This window comes from Ostrea edulis, chromosome 9 (assembly GCF_947568905.1).
Source record: "Ostrea edulis chromosome 9, xbOstEdul1.1, whole genome shotgun sequence".
NCBI classification, from domain to species: Eukaryota; Metazoa; Mollusca; class Bivalvia; order Ostreida; family Ostreidae; genus Ostrea; species Ostrea edulis.
Genome location: NC_079172.1, coordinates 18,785,379 through 18,803,621, shown reverse-complemented (window position 1 = coordinate 18,803,621; position 18,243 = coordinate 18,785,379). Strand labels below are relative to the sequence as shown.

The window sequence follows — 18,243 nt, the reverse complement described above, 5'->3', positions numbered from 1 at the left end:
TCCTTTTCTGCTTGTCAACAATTGTAGAAGACAATTTCTCCTCCGACTGTCCCTATGCACTTTGAAAAACGATGCTGCGTGTTTGCGTACTATTCTAAATCTTTCCAAAATAATCACTCAGCGATACGAATTACACTGTTTTTGTAATTGGCAGCCGCCATATATAAATTAAGTGGCGGCCGCCAGTTAATGCATATGGCGGCCCCCAGATAATAAGTGGCGGCTGCCACATAAATTAAGTGGCGGCCGCCAGTTAAATAAATATTAATTCTATTTGATATATTGAGCAGACAGTATCTGCCTATGTCAGGAGTGGATTGACAAAGTGATCTAAAATCAATAGGGGCCTGCGATCTGCTTCTTATGCTTTACCATTGTACCAAGTTTGGTGTCAATCAAGCAAAAAATTCTTAAATTATAGGAGACAATATATTACTATGTCCAGTTTAACCATTGACCTTTGACCATGTGACCTCAAAATCAATATATAGGGGTCCTGTATATAGTCGAACTATATGGTACTCCTGAAGATGTACCAGTGTACCAAATCTGATGTCTGTCAAGCAAAGGGTTCTCAAGATATTGAGCAGACAGTATATTCCTATATCCAGTTTGACCCTTGACCTTTGACCATGTGATCTCAAGATCAATAGGGGTCATTTTCTCCTGAAGATGTACCAGTGTACCAAGTTTGATGTTTGTCATTAGCAAAGGGTTTTCAAGATATTGAGCGGACAGTATATTCCTATGTCCAGTGTGACCCTTGACCTTTGACCATGTGAACTCAAAATCAATAGGGGTCATCTTCTCCTGAAGATGTACCAGTGTACCAAGTTTGATGTCTGTCAATTCAAGGGTTCTAAAGATATTGAGAGGACAGTATATTCCTATGTCCAGACTGCATGACCCTTGACCTTTGACCAAGTGATCTCAAGATCAATAGGGGTCATTTTCTCCTGAAGATGTACCAGTGTACCATGTTTAATATCTGTCAAGCAAAGGGTTCTCAAGATATTAAATATTCCTATGTCCAGTGTGACCCTTGACCTTTGGACCCCAAAAACATAACAACCTACATATGAAATATCAAGTGAATGGTTCTTAAGATATTCAGCGGACAACATGTGATCTACAGACCGACCGACAGGTGCAAACCTAAATGCCTCTCTTCTTTGAAGGGGGGCATAAAAATATCAAAATAGTTCTATGATCTGTGGAAAGCTTAAACAAGAAGCCCATGGGCCACATCGCTCACCTGAGTCACCTTGGCCCATATCTGAAGACATTCCATATATCCAAACATCCCTACTCAATATGTGTAACTACAGACCACAGTCTTAATCATTTTTTTAGCTTACCATAATCCTCAGTGATAAAAATCAAATGATTTAGCTTTACAGAATTTTCACATCAAAAGATGTACTATTCATACATGACATCCATAGTACCACTACATATGCAACCATGCAGACATGTTTAGGAGAACTGGACTAAATATTGACAATTCATAAAAACCACTAACTCTATTATTTATAATTGAACTGATTATTTCAAGCATCAAATTCTATTACACATAACATATCGTCAGCTGACGTACCTCATCACTATAAGTTCTATGAACGAACAAACATTTCTAAAATCTTGCTATATTATTAATACTAGGGTTGTCAACGAGTAACCCGTTACTCGAGTCTCGTCGGAAGGTCCGAGTATCGATTACTAAAATCAGTAACCGAGTACTTGAAAAAAAAAATTGTTTATTTCTTGTATTTTTTGTTTTGTTTCACTCATTCTATTTTCGCAGATCATCGTACGTTATCTCAAGTACTGTTCTCTCAATTACCTACAATGTATACATGTAGCCTGAATTAAAGGCCTGTCCTGTTTTGACAACAATTATTAGCACCTCTGTCGGTGGCAGCACATCGCTTTGTTTATAGCCAGGGGCATACCATGATTTGAATTCAACTTAAATACAGTTCAAATTAATTCAATTAAAAAAAGCGTGGACTCGTACAATTGTTAGTAGTAAAAATGCCTCCGTCCTCTAAAGTATGGAAATATTTTAAATGGACCGGCGATTCAAAATCTATAAAATGTCAACTCTGCGAGGTTGAATTAACGTTCACGGGAGGTACAACAAATTTGCTGAATCATTTGCGCATAAAACATGGTGATATTGAAGGAACTCCAGAGAAACAACCGTCTGTGGTTAATTTTCTAAATTCTCCGCGTACAAGAAATCTATCAGGCAAACAATCGGAAGACATAACATAGGCAATTGTTGACATGGTTGTTCTGGATTATATGCCGCTGCGAATAGTCGAAGGGAAGGGATTTCAGAGGCTAATGTCGACCGTGTTGCCTAACTATAAAACCCTCCAGAAACACGATTAAGGCAAGAATTGAAAAGACCTACGACGAACGGAAGGCTACTTTGCAATCGGAACTTGATAAAGTTGATACTGTCTCCCTAACAACAGATACATGGACATCACATGCAACAAAAACTTACAAGACAGTAACTGAACACCACATTGACCATGACTGGAAGCTAACATCAAATGTACTTGTCACTCGCGAGATGCCGGAGAGACATACGGGAGAAAATATCGCTGAAAAGTTAAAACAAGTCGTTGCTGAATTCAGTCTAAATAGTAAAGTGACCGATGTCGTACATGACAATGCAAGAAATATGACATGTGCAGGGAATTTATGCCCAAAGTGGACGGACGGTTACTGTTTCGGACATACACTTCAACTCTGCATTAAACCCGCACTGCAAATACCAACAGTCTCCAAACTCATATCGCGTGCGCGCAAGCTTGTTGGACACTTTAAGCATTCAACAACAATCAACGCAGAGTTGCGAAAACGTCAAAAAATATTGGATCTTATTCAAGATGTTGTCACGCGATGGAACTCTACTCAACTTATGAAAGAAAGGTTAGTAGAACAACGCCGCATCATTACTGATGTTATGCTTGACAATTCCGTAACAAAGAAAGCAGACGTTTATATGCTGCTTAAGGACAACGAATGATTCCTTATCACTTTCCGATGTGCTGGGGAAAGTTACAAAGGTCACTACTTATATGTCATCCGATAGTGTTGTTTTGACCTCTGTAATTTATCCAATTGTTTGCGGCCTCCTGAAAAACCATCTCACAATATCTGATGACGATACTTTGTGTTATAGCAAAAGTCAAACATTCTATTGCTAATGAACTGCGTTCGTTCATGGTTCAAACCTGACAATGATGCAACTGCATCAACCTCTCCGATCCTTTCCTCCCTTCTGGACCCAAGACATAAACATCTTCTGTTTCTATCTAAGACGCAGCGTAAATTAGCAACCGAAACTCTGGAAGTTGAACTTGAGGAAGTTCCCTTAAAACCAGCTTTGAATACTCCACGAGATTCGTCGCCGCCAAAGCCAAAAGCTCAGTAGATGCTTGACTTTCTCATTGAAGCGCCTTTAGACAAACGACATGACGATTGTGAAATTTCCTCTTACTTGCGCAATTGTTCAGAAATGGAAGATCCATTAAACTGGTGGCAGGAGAACTCGGCAAAGTATCCGCGACTTGCTGTATTAGCTCGCCGATACTTAGCGATCCCAGCAACATCTGTACCATCCGAGCGCATTTTTTCATCTGCCAGTCTAATTGTTACAAAACTTCGAAGCAGGCTATCTTCCTCATGTATAGATCAAATAATTTTCTTGAATAAAAACTAGTTTAAAAGAGCTCTAAGATGACGAACATACAAATTCGTAAATGTATATACGTTTAATACTTATAATGCTACCAAATTAAAGCTGGACTAAATAAAAACTGAATGTTTATTTTTATAATCATGTACATTTCTATTCATTAAAAAAATTATTTTTTTTCTTTGTACTCTTATTTAATGTCCGGATCGAGATCCCGAAATTACGAATACATAAACAGCAGGATGATGGATATAGACTGTGTTATTAAGTAGAATCAACTATGTTTAAGATTTGAATGTTCTCTTGAATGACGACCGAGTACGCGATCAGAAAGACAACCGAGTAACCGGTTACTAATTTTTGATCAATTTGACAACCCTAATTAATACCATATATATTTAATTGTACGTGTATTCATATTTGAGGATGTACGTGTCCACGGGGTCGGGTGAGCATTGTTAATTTCATTATTAGTCTCTTTAGACGCAAAACATATTTTTGTATTCATGCTGTTGGTACAAATGCTTATTGCTGCATTCATATATTGCCTAAAGGATAATTGCCTGACGTCATGCAACCACCCGAACTGCAGGGACACACAAATTTAGTAAGTTTATGAGTATTTGATAATAAAATAGTTCAAACAAAAATAGATAATCACCATCTTTCTTTGATTGAAGTATCACTCGTGTAGAAGAGGAAATAAATAATAATTTCATATCTAATTTAATGGCCTAATTGAAACAAATTATCCTTAATATATGGTCAGTTTAATGTATTCCAATTTAACGGCCGATATAAACAAAATTTCTGCTTTCATCACTTTTATCCTTATTTACATAGCCAGTCTATACTATTATGTATACATCTTGTACCCACCCAAGCATTCAACAGAAAGCAGAACGTACCTCCATCACCAAAGAGCTGATATCTTAGAAATTGCATATTGTAATACTCATTTTGACGTCATAGTATTTTTGTGTATGTAATCTTGCGTTACGTTGCTATGATAAATAAATATGACTGAAAAAGAGCAGTAACACGGTCGAAATATTGCAGGAAAGTGTTTAGAGTTTTAAAAAAGAAATTTTTTACTCCCATAAAAGAGACCCAGGAGCACGAGTTTCACAATATCACTTAAATTCAGTTCAGCTGTTTGGTGTCTACAACTCTTCTAGAAAAATTTCATAGAAATGTATGAATCATAATGTCCCATTCCCTAACCCAAGGCCATGAATTGCATAATACTGTATCACTATTAATAGTTTCAAGTTGTCTGTGTATGTAATTAGATGATAGCATATCCGTGGAGATCAACAAAATTTGCTAAATGTGAATTAAGAAATGTGGATTTAATGTCAGAAAGAAAGAATGTCAGGTTCATCCAATTTCAACATGCTCACCAAGCTGTATGTGCATCATGTGCTTGAAGGTTTCTTAAACTGTGACCATGCAGAACACATGCTAATGCAAAGAAAGATGAAAGATGGGCAAACATGCATGTCCCATATTGTGCATGCATTAATGCTTGGAACAAGGAGTAGTTTGGTTTTAGGCAGCCAATTAACATTCAATCAAAAACTAGTAACTCAAATCACAAACATTGATTGATATAATGCAGATTGCAGACAATGACAGGTATTGGTTCCCTTCTGATTCCACTGTGCAAAGTCTGACAATACAAGTACATCAGGTGAAGTATAGATGTAACAATTGATATCAACAATATATAAAGTTATCAGTGGTTGGAGAGCCTCTACAGAACACGACAGATAGGGGCTGCTTCTTCTGCCTCACACTACAAGACTGGAACTTTATCACTTATCTGATTCTAATTCAAAGGAGCATCCTGGATTGATGGTATTTTTAAAATCAGGTGTTTGAAGGATAGAATTCCACACACAATCGAAACTACCAAATGGATGCTTTAGATAAAAAGGAAAATTCTTCTCACCAAGGATCACAAATTCTTGTAATGAATAATGGACTTTCCATATACTTATTTTGCCAAGGATAATATGTGTTGGCATTTTTTAAAAGACAATTTAAGGATATTCAAAAAGAGTATCACTATTGTATTTCCATGTGGGATAATTTAACTGCATTGCAAAGATACATTGGTGGTAAGAACATATAAAGAAATTTCTGAATACTTCTCCTTCCGACAGAGAGATATGCCTTTGTAGCAGTTATCAAATATATACAAGGTGCCCGATACATGTGTACAACCACAAACTTTCAAGCGGGTGTAAATCTTATTAATCCATTGATCAATACAATCATCTCAGAAGAGGAAAAAAAAGGTACTTTCAAAATCAGATGATATAGCCCCCACTTGAATTTGTTTCCTCTGTATGTACGGGATTAATCAGATGCTGATCAGCTGTATCCCAGGTAGAAGGCATTGATGGGATAGATTTTACTTGTGTGTAGCTACCAGCACTACTGTGTGGACCAGTAAGTGCTAGTGATTCGAGGACTGCAGCTGGATATTAGTCTGCAGCTTGAAAGTTTCTGCATCAATCAGGTAAAAAATTATCTTAATAGTTTGTAATTACAAAGAAATGTGGAAGCTGCTTAAAACTTGAATCAGAGCAATTAAAATAAATTCATATTTGTTATTTTTCTATTTTTTTTCAGGAATGAGTTTATTATTACTCTAAAGTGCAATGTAATTGCAACACAATAAACAACTTTTAAAAAAAAAGCTTAATGTTAAAGTATCTGCCCTTGGACACAGGCATTATTTCTGATACACTATGATTAATTAGTGTCTCTTTATTAGTCTAATTAGCTTTCCAAGCAGAACAGAGCCCTTTGATTCATGGAAAATGTGAATGAAAATTAAGAAATTGTTCAAAATAAAAGTAGAGCATGCTTATTATTTTAACATAATAAATCTATCATCCCCATGGTGAGAAGTATTTCCAAATCAATAATATGTTGCAAATGTCAAATTGGTAACATATTTATTGCAGCTTTTCTTCCCTAAAAACTTGTTTCTTTAATGTATAGGTTAATTCATACATATTAATTTTTCCTCTGCAGGTAAAATTCTGTTGGAAGCTTAGATCATCCTTGAATGTGAGGAAATTTGGCTGCATTATTTTTCGACTGGAATATAGACAGATTGGTTGAAAATGCATGATTATACAAGGAAAATTCCTAACAATGGAATATAAGTTCAAGGTTTGCTCTAAGTGCCTTTACCATGTGAAAAGATAAAACGTAATTTTGGTTCAATAATCTACAGTACAAACCATTGTTTAAAATTCCAAAGGGACCAAATTCTTTTAAATGCCGATTGGAAATGTGAACACCTATGATAACATTACATCTTCCAGTGGATTAACCAATGGAATGTTTGTGCTGGAAAATAGCAGTGTCAGTCTTAGGACAAAGGGGTGTCCATTTAACCAAGGAGAATTCAATGGATCAGTCAACTGCACAGATATTCTTACCATTGAAGATGGACATCAGGGATATAATTGGCCAATACTTCTCCTGACCCCTCTGATATTTTTTGGAGTGGGTGGGAATATTTTAGTGTGTATGGCCATTTCTATGGAGAAACGTTTACAAAGTGTAACAAATTATTTTCTGCTGTCTCTTGCCATTACTGACCTCCTGGTCTGCATCATAGTAATGCCATTCACAGTTGTGAATGATTTCACAGGTAAGAAACCAATGCCCAAAATTGTCACTAAAACAAACTCTCCGAGCTAACTTTGATCAAAATCAGTCAGACCCAAAGGGAATAATAATGAATTAATAATAAACAAACAATTAACTCACAACAGGATATTACTATCTCTCAGAGATTAAACAGACATAACCTTTTAAAATAAATCCCCAAATGCTTCCCTTTCTTCCAAACAATTATTTAGTTGTCAGGTATGCTCAAAGAACAAGTTAATAAGCTTAATCAACTTTGCAGACAGTTTCAACTTAGTGACTTGTTTAAAGAAGATACTAAAAGAGATTGCATGGGCAATTCCATTGTTTTTCTTTCATTACCATTTGCTTTTCAACATTTAGTTAGTGTCTGCCACTGTGGAGATTAACAGAAAACAGACTAGTCATATCTCATACTGAAAATGATAGCTAAACTCAGGTTGTATGCTACCAAAGTGAACCAGTTATAAGTTACTATATGCACCCCCCCCTCCCGATTTCTTCATTTTGATAAAGTTATCTTTATCATGGTATAGAGCATGAAGTAGCTGCTGTACTTCAGAAAGGCAGGTTCTCTAACACCTACAAAATTCAAGCCCTGAAATAACTTTTATCATTATATTTCATTTCATAGCAAAAATAAATCTATGAATATTAATCCCGCAATTCAGACTTGCACAATGGCATCTTTGCAAAAATGTACAGAACGTTCAATGCATTATGATCCTACAGGTGGTGAAGCAATTATCAGCTGAGATCTTGTCATCACACCAGACAGACTTCAAATGGAACATCAGGCATCTGCCCAATTAGGCCCTTTCAGCATTTTCAAATCCCTACTTCCCCTTCAAGTACACAGACAACCAGGGAAAGCCAACAGAGAAATGCTCCCATCCCAACATCCAGTGAATTAATCCCTGTCTGATAATGTTGTTTCCATGACCACAAAAAATTCTAACAAGGATTTAACAAGAATTCCAGTTTTTAGGAAATTATTTTCCACTAAAAATACTTTCTACCACAACAAATCTTCATCATTATTCACCAATTTCTGTTGCTTTTTCTGGTTTAGAAAGACCTAGAAATTAAGTGATAAATAAAATAGTTTTTTAATTTAAAAAGAAAATATGAACATTAGCAGCATGTTCATAGGGGTTTCAACAGTCTCATTTAAAGTCAGCATTTTGCCACTTCTACGGTCATTATAGTGATCTAGTTTGCAAATACAACCTGTCATTGGGTTAAATGCTGTCCAATGTGTTTCATACCAATTGTTAGGCCGTTTTTTACACACTGATTTTGACTATGGATTACTCCATTTACCTGATCAAGATGTAGGGCTCATGGTGGGTGTGAGAAGTCAGCAGATGTGATCAGTTGTCAGGGGATGCTTACTCATTCTAGGCACCTGATGCCACCTCTGGTATGTCCAGGGGTCCATGTTTGCCCAACTCCTTATAGGAGTTATGAGATTGACCACTATTCATTATCTTCATCTTTTCATTATTAAAAGGCAATGCAATTTTATATTATAGCAAAGCCATGGATGGAAGATGGTCACTAAATTTCAATGAAACCGTAACTGTAATTGATCTTATACTGAATTTACACATTAAGATTAACAATTTTTGATATTTTCTGTGAATTGCATAATTTTAGTATGATTTTCTCCCATCAAACAGAAAACATTTTTTTTTCAGCTATCTTTTTAACTGCATACAATAATTAATATAAACAGCATGTCTGATTAAATGAGATCCCATCAAGACACCGACTCATTAACTAGCAACCACTTTTAAATAACGGAGATAACAAAAATTCCAGGGTGAAATTGTTTCTAGAAACACCATTTCTGTTTCTATAAATGCATGCTTTTTTGCGATAAACGTGTCATGTATATATATATCTTAATTCATCTAAATCATGGTCGTTAAAAATACCTCTTCACTGCAAGTATCTGATGGTGGTAGCAAATTAACCAATTTTCTCATCCACTGCATACATTTTTTTTCACACTTTTTGAAGCCACTTATCTTGTACATTACAGATCAAAAAATCCTTCCCCCAGCACCTACACTGTTACAAATATTAGGATTTAGGATGCAAAGTGTTGAAACGTCAGTTGCAGTATGCTGATTTTGTTTTCATCAATTCCAAATACCACAAATTATACTTACCATTGCCTACTGCTATTTGTATCAAACGCTGATAATATATCTTTAATATCTAACTACTTACAGACAATTTACATTTGTCAAAACTTTTAAAAGCTTGCATTCCAGAATCTCGTGTAGAAGAGAATTATTTTATATGGGTTAATATTACTTTGATATAAAAAATTAATTCCTTTCATATTAAGCCGCTGAGAGCCCTAATAACATCTCAATTTGTACTTTATAAATGCCCAAAGAGACAGATCCCCCCCCCTTCCCCCCTGCAATAATCCTGTTACTACCAGTGTATCAACCCATATAGGATTAATATCTAACAGGCTGCAGTATCAATATGAAATAATAAATATATATATATATATATATATAGATGCAATATTGATCAGCATTCATTCATTGCCATTGATACTGTCCAGGTGTATTGGTAGGGACATAAACTGATTATGAGCTGGAGGCATCAAAAATCACCTTCTCCTATGAGTAAAAGCAAAAAAGTGTTCATTTGGCTTGCCAATAAATGAAAATGACCTTGTTGAAATTTGATTTAAAAAGAGTGGAAGGGTGATAGAGGATTGATAAAGAGAGATAAATCTAAATTGAGTTCTTTTATTACTGATGCCCAGCAGGCTCACTAGGGGAAGAAATAAGTTTTCCAGCTCTTTGAAGTCAATGTGGATATGAGCTTCTAAATAACACATATTTATTGATGAATGGTAAAGCATTCATTATGTACAACTTTCAATTCAGCTTCCCAGGTGCAGTGAACAAACCTTTACATCCAAATTGGTCAAACTGACAATGGTTTTTTTTTTCCACATTGGGACAATGTTTAATCATATTAATCATATCATTAGCTTTGGTTGCTGCAATTCAAATGAATGTGTCTGATCAATACATTCATTACTTCTGGCACTGTGAACTTGACCCAAAATTGACATTTATTCATTATTCTTTATTGAATTTGTGTATGCAATTAAATGATATACCAATTAAGCCCCCCTCCTTCTCGACCCAAATTAAAAAAGCATTCATGGACACCAAAAACATGCTCCAAATCTCCAAATCCATAAAGGCAGAACAATATGGAACTATTAAGCCTACAAGTCCTTTGTTCTAGTAATCTGTTGGAACTCAAGAGAGACTCTCATCAAGACGAATATACACATTAATATATAGCAAGATGTCATTATCAATGACGCATGAAATGGATTGCCTTCAATGACCAAAATTTTTCAGCACAAATAGCATTTACTGCAGAGTCACTCAGCAGATGTATTCCATGAATGCTATATTGCACATTTATTTCGTTGTCGGATTTTATAATTACATGAATGATATAATTGAATATATCACAATTATCTTTTAGAATTAACTCACTGAGGAGAACAATTACTAAAACATTTCAATGGAGATCGGAACAGAAAACTGAATGAGGTGATGCCACTAATGAAATCACTTGGCAGTTCGTGTTTTTCTCTTTAGTCAGATTAATTATCACAAAACTTAATGGCTTGGAAAGCTGTTGAAATAATTGAAGAATATACAATTCTTTCGATAAATTTTTGGCAGCACCTATGTAACAAGACAACAAAAATAATCTGAAAAGTCTCTAACTCCGTTTTTAATCCCCATAAAACATGCTCAAGTTCTCAGTAGAATTCCCAGCCTAGCAGACAGATTGCTCCCTGTAATTTTTATCTGCTCCTTTTAATTTTCAGCTGCTCCATTTGGGAATGTGGTTAATTAACAATATCACACCTCATGACTCCAGAGAAATTCTGAATATTTTCATTCAGAGACTGATCCCCCTGCAACTGATACAGCTTTATAAAACCACTTTTCTCTTGTTATTTTCACTCCACTAAAAACTTTCTACATGGACATATTCTGGTCAATGGGAAGAATAACATGGACCCCTCCAAGAACATACAGATGGAATGCTTGAAATTCTGACATCTGACCTTGTTTTTCACTTTTCATTTTGATTGCTGAATTAATCTGATAATTTCAAGCAACACTGGAAAGTAGCAAAATGTCAGCTTCTGTCAATATTTACTTGACTAATGTGCTATATCTAGGAGTAGGAAATCCTTTAAAATATCGAAATTAGGGCATCAGTTACAAAATTGATTACTGGTATTTCTGTTGTGAAAGCTTAATTATGAATTTAAAGTAGTAGGCACTAGGCACTGCCAGCCTACCTGAGGTTCCATCTTTCTAAATTAATAGCCAAGAAAATCTAAATCATGATCTTTGAAAAATTCAGACACTTCGAAGTCAGAATTTTTCCTATCTTCCAGTACATAAATGCATATGAGACAACACTTGTTGCAGTATATAACTTTATCAGTCATATATATAGCTTGGACTTGACCTCTCAGTTCACCAAGCACCAAATTGTATAGTTCAAAAGTTATGATCAAGGTTATACATTTGATTAAATGTTAATGTTAATTATATGCCACACTCTTTCATCTTAGGAGTATAAAAATCACATGCAGCATCATATCTTAGAAAATCTTCTTCATATCACACTTCGATGATTATGATCCCCTTTCATCAATTAAACCAAAATGATCAGATTTATTCAAGTTCCTTAAAAAAAAAAAAACCCATGCCATTTGCTTATCTTTTGTAAAATGTCCTGTTCAAATACCCTCCAATTGTTTAATTTTTTTAAAGAAGTTTTTTAGGGTTCACTTGGTGGTCAATTCTTTTATCTTGAGTAGAACTTGCGCAGGCATTATAAACCATGCATTTTATTTGTTTTATTGAATGGGTGTTCAGCATTGGTTAATTATATCCAGTAAAAACATGATGGTAATATCTTTATATCCACACTAATACTATACTGGGCAGCTTTATAATTCTGTTGACCCGAGGACACTGGTTAGAGTAGCCTCCCTTCTAGATCGAGAGATGAAATGCCTGCTACGACATTAATAGAGAGCCAACAGAGTTTATAACCCATGCAAATGACATACATGTACAGCTCTTACTTGAATTCACCTTTTCCCCTGATTTGTCCAAATGTAGGAACATGATTTCAACATATATTACCAAAGTTCACAAAACAATTCAAAGGCTGAGCATTTTTGCAAAAATAATAATATTAAAAAAAAAGAAGAAGATAGAAGTATTTGCAGACTGCATAATACCAAAACATTTCTATCATTTTTTAAAAATTATTTTTTAACCTGAATGCATATGCATGCACACTCTATAAAAGTCATTTACTATTGAGCCATGCAGTTTTACCAAGGAATCCTCTACATAACAAACACTGAAAATCCATAGTAATTGCAATTAGCATGGTAATAAATGATCGAACATGACGCAACACCAGATTCCCTGAATGCTCATCCTGAGAGACTGACCAAGGTTTATTGTCAGGAGAAGAAAGATTCAGGAGATACATTTGGTCTGACAATGAAACATTAGGTCCTTGGACTCCAAAAAGGATATGCCCTATAGAAACTGTAATCTTTTTTCAATAAAAGCCCACAATTAATGGACCGACAGATAACACCCAATATGAATAAAAAAAGAAGAATAACAACTGTACAGCCTTGAATATCAATTAATAGAGAAAAAAACAACTAAATAGGAATTCTGCACAAGGATTAACAATTCTGTTTTTATTGATGAAATATTATAAAACTCTTAATGGGTGCATTACTCCCATTAAACAAAGTATCATTTCTAAACCAAGCTTTCATTAGAGCATAAAAGGCAGATGCAATGTAGTAATTCAAAAATATTGAGCTATATGTAAATGATGAATTATTGAAACACTTGTACAAAAATGAAAGCTCAGACCCAACAAAAGCTAATCAAGCTATTAGCTACTTCATTCTTCATTGTCAGACAACTTGATGCTTCATAAAATACACAAACTAGAACCAATCAACCTCCCTCCCCCACCCCCAAAAATCTATATGAATTAAAACAAGAGAAAACATGATTTTTGCAAGGAATCAATCCATCTCTGCATACAGTCAACTATGCAATAAGCATCAGTTATACACTGCATAGAATTTTCCCACAATTATTGGCTTCATCTGTTCAATGGAATAAACAGATTAGTGAGTGTCCCAAGTTTAAATGATTACAAAAGAACTATTAATTCATGTAGCCATGTTTTCATCAATGCTTAATTTTGATAATATATAGGCTGATTATATCTACACTCCCTCCAAGAAAAAGCACATTGGAAAATTTTATTAAAGAGCTAAATATTAAAGGGGCATATTAGCTGTGTAAGTGATGGCAACCATTCCCCCCCCTCCCAAAACAATATAATCATTTGATTACCAAAATTACAAGTTCATGTGCCTGCTTTGAGGATAAAAAGTCTGATATAATTAAAGACTGCAAGGTACTATTACTAAAATATATAATATAAAGCAATTTTCAATGAATTCAATTTTTGGTGACAAAATGACAGCTACAGCCCCTTTAAAGGGACTGGTTCACGATTTTTGATAAAAATATTTTTCATTTTTGATGTTAAACGTTAGAAATATAACTCATTTAATGTTGACAGCCAAAATTTTGACCTTCTGAATGCAAAAATGAAAGCAATATTTTAGCCTTAAATATGTGTTATGTAAACAAAGACTCGAGTCTTTTTATGTAAACAAACAAGTGAAATATTGATTTTGTAATATAATGCATCGTGATTTTACATAGTCACAAATTTTAACTTTTAGATGACACATTTCACCTCTAAAATGCTTGAAATATGAAAGATATAATAATTCTTTGATCGATATCCATTTCTTTTGAAAATTTCGTACACAATAGCATACTGCAATCTTTGTTTACAAAACAAATAATAAACTCTCTAAATTGAGCTTCTGTGATGATGTATAACCTTAATTTTCATGTGAAATATTTCAAACACATTAGACAGTATATTTTGATCATTAAAAGTGAAAAACAAAATTTTGGGTAAAATCGTGAATCAGTCCCTTTAAAACCTGGAGCTATGTTTAAAAATCCAAGAAAAACTTCTAAAACTTCGGAAAGTTTCAACAGTCTGGAACTCCAGCAACTTGTCATTTTGATATATTTTAAAATCATACAAGAAATATTTCTTAAATTGTTGTAACAATCAGTATTTAATACCTGCATTCTCAAAAACTGAGAACAAATGATTTAAATCTTAAATTGACTATACTCCATCTGTTTTTCAGGATACTGGTTATTTGGGCCAATCATCTGTAACCTCTATGTGACTGCGGATGTTTTAATGTGCACTGCATCCATACTGCATCTCTGTACCATATCTCTAGATCGTTACATGGCCATACGATCACCGCTGACAACTAGAAACATCTCCAAATCTATTGTCATCATTAAACTAGCCATTGTTTGGATCACCTCATTAGCTATATCTAGTCCAATAACCATATTAGGTTTCATTAACGAGGGTAATGTTTACTCTAATCAGCACTGTGCATTATCCAATGGTAATTTCAAAATCTATGGATCTGTCTGTGCTTTTTTCATTCCACTAGTTATCATGGTTTTGTCTTATGGATTGACACTGTACACCTTAATAAGCCAGTCAAACAAACTCCATGCTCAAGGAAAGGAAAATGAGCAGCCTGTTATTAGACGCTCCTTGAGCAGAAAGCCAATAAAACGAGGGACCAGGGTAAGATTTCAGACAAGAAATCGGGCCACCCACCATCAGGAAGATGCCAATGAACACCTATATACACCAATCATCAATCGAAAATCCAATCCCAAATCATTACATTCAAGTATGGAAAACATTTCAGAAATTTCAAGCCAGAAAGGCATTTGTGCATCATCTCCATTATTAGACAACCACTTACAATCCAGGAAAAATCCAGTGAAAGATTTAGAACTGTCAGATTCTACATGCCATTTAAATATTGACCAAAGCCCTGGTGACAAGTCCAGAAAGGTCACACCTTGGGCAAGGTCCCGACTAATCATACCAAATGGTCATTCTAATCACCTCAGAGGACTTGTCAGAAAGCACCAACTGGTTTTAAAGGCCACCAGCATATTACTAATGAAGAAAACTCATATTCAGAAGCTAGATGATGTTCACACTGAGAAGAAGGCTTCTAAAGTCATAGGAATTGTATTCGTCATCTTCGTTGTGTGTTGGGCTCCATTCTTCATTCTCAACATCATGACACCGCTTTGTCAAGACTGCAATTTTAAAGCAGCTTTGTATGCATCCTTCAACTGGTTGGGGTATGTGTCCAGTACCCTGAATCCAATTATCTACACCATGTTTAACAAGACCTTCAAAATGACCTTCAAGAAATTACTGTTGTGTCGCTATGACCGTATTCAGAGGAAACAGAGAGTCCAGAGCTGGATGGTCAGTAATGGGTCTTTTTACCACAACGGATCAGACTCCAACAACAGTATTGATAAGTGTGAAACGCCATGTTAAATGTTGCAATAAAAACAAAATGGAGAAAGGCGATGATAATCAGCACTGTGGATTACGACCAGCAGCAGTTGGAAACAGTAGAACATATAGGATGTTATAACTAGTAACTATTGACAGAACTGGGACTGGTTTCCTTAGTTTCATCCTATGCGATCTATTGACGGAACTGAGACTGGTTTCCTTAGTTTCATCCTATGCGATCATTTGAATCAAGAGTTCTGCAAACAAACTTTATTAGAAAATGAAAACTAAATTCATGTTGTTATGAGTAAAATGAATACAAATTACCATATGGAATATAATGCATTCCCATGAGTTCTAAATGACTATAAGTACAGTGGGGAAAATTTGTTATAGATTTCAATAACTTTTGACAATAGAATTTTAAAAAATGAAGATTTAAAAGAATGAAGTCCCCTAGCATTTAAGGAATTTTGTACTTTTGTACTTATTAAAACCAAACTAATTAAGCCATAAAATTGATATCAACCCATACATCCATTTTTTTTTGTCCTTAAGAATTTTTGTCTCTTAATTGTTTTATGATTATTCATTTTGGTATATTATATAATTTATGTACTGTCATAATTGTCCTATCTAAAATAAATGTACAATAATACAGAGAGTGCTTCAAATACTTGTTGCAATATATTTGTCACAGACTTGAAATTTATATACAGTATACTTCATGAGTTGATTAACCTGAGCTGTGATAGAATAAACATTTCAGATCAAAAATGTATTTGTTTTACTGAATATGCATGTTTCAATGTAAATGACATGCTATCTTAATAACCAAACAATATGTTTTAGAATTTTTGTTCTTTCTGTTAATACTGTGTATCAGACGCAAAATGGGATGGGGTGGGCATATTAAACATAACTACTTATCATATTCGGGAAAATATGGTAAAAAAGAAAACTGTTAATGTGTATTTCATATCACATATCAAAGAAGCAAGCACATTGATTACAAATATATGAAGATACATGCAATCAGTTAACCATCCTACTGATGATTTGCAAGGAACCCAAGTGTCCAGATTAACGAAGCTCCACTGTAGTACTTTATTTCAACAGTTTTCAATTACTTGTTATTTTCCCCATTATACTGTTGTTCTTCACATTTTCATTGTAAAGTTGAGAAAAATTTTATATCAGAAAATGTCTATTTCACATCTCTTTTTATTGCAAAAAAATATCCCCTCAGAACAACAAATCAAGATAAAAGATAATTCTTCTCGACTTCCTGTATGTAAGAGAATCCACATGAGGTAAAATGAAGTTTGCAACATGTCTAACCAATCAATGTTAATCAAAAGTAATTCACAAACACATCTGAATCAACAAAATACTTAGAAATAAGTAAATTGAGAGGAAAGTCAATGAAAACAATCTGAAAAAACACAGTGTTTATCAGTAATTGCTTTGAGAGTGGGATGAAAATCTGATAACATTAGAATTTCTATGCACTTCAAATATTTATAGAACGGATATTTTTTTTACGCAATAACTTAACGTACATGATTTCTCAACTCAATCAATATACAGTGGACTTCATTTAAAATGAGATAAAATATCTAGAGATACCACTTATTATGAGATAATGTTGGGATCCTTCAGATTTCTTTTATAAACATTACAGTTACAAAAGATCTCTGCTTGTTTTAAAAGTGGTCATCTTTTGGCGTCTTTCGCTACACACTGTTGCACAGTATTATGATTAACTCAATAAATTTATTAAAAATCAAAGTACTGAAAGTACTGAAATGAGGTGACAACGATACTATTGCTATATATACTGTATATCTATTCTGTTTAACTCCTATGCTACAACACTCTTCAAAACCAATCATACTTTATTTAGCTAACCTCCATAAAATAGCTAAAATATTGCCAATACGGCATTAAACCCCCCCAATCAACCAATGTTGCTAGGAAAGAACTGATGCCTTGAAGGTGAAAAAGAAAAACAATAGGAAGTAGATCTAAATCTAACTAAATTTGAAAATCCACATGCTGTCATTGTTTAAATTAACATTTAGCTATACTGTCAAATGATTGGGGAGTAGATACATAGAATTCTAAATCCACAGTAGATATCGCAGATTGGTTGCAACAGAGAGATTTAAGGTAGAAGCAAGAAAAAGGAAAGGACCATTGTCTTCAAAACCATCAATCATATTACCTGTGTAAATATTAGATATTAATACATGTGTTAATCGGAAGGTATAGAAATG

General features: G+C 34.4%; 2 protein-coding genes across 2 annotated transcripts in view; one reads left to right on the top strand and one right to left on the bottom strand.

The window, feature by feature from the left end:
- LOC125657502 (26S proteasome non-ATPase regulatory subunit 1-like) overlaps nucleotides 1-18,243 on the bottom strand; it is a 150,586-nt gene that overhangs the window by 40,281 nt on the left and 92,062 nt on the right. The window lies entirely within an intron of this gene.
- Nucleotides 4,203-16,741, top strand: LOC125657504 (5-hydroxytryptamine receptor 2C-like). Its single transcript, XM_048888100.2, has 3 exons — nucleotides 4,203-6,242; nucleotides 6,764-7,391; nucleotides 14,760-16,741. The coding sequence occupies exons 2-3, from the start codon at nucleotides 7,013-7,015 to the stop codon at nucleotides 16,001-16,003; spliced, it is 1,623 nt and encodes a 540-aa protein (XP_048744057.1). The 5' UTR covers nucleotides 4,203-6,242; nucleotides 6,764-7,012; the 3' UTR covers nucleotides 16,004-16,741.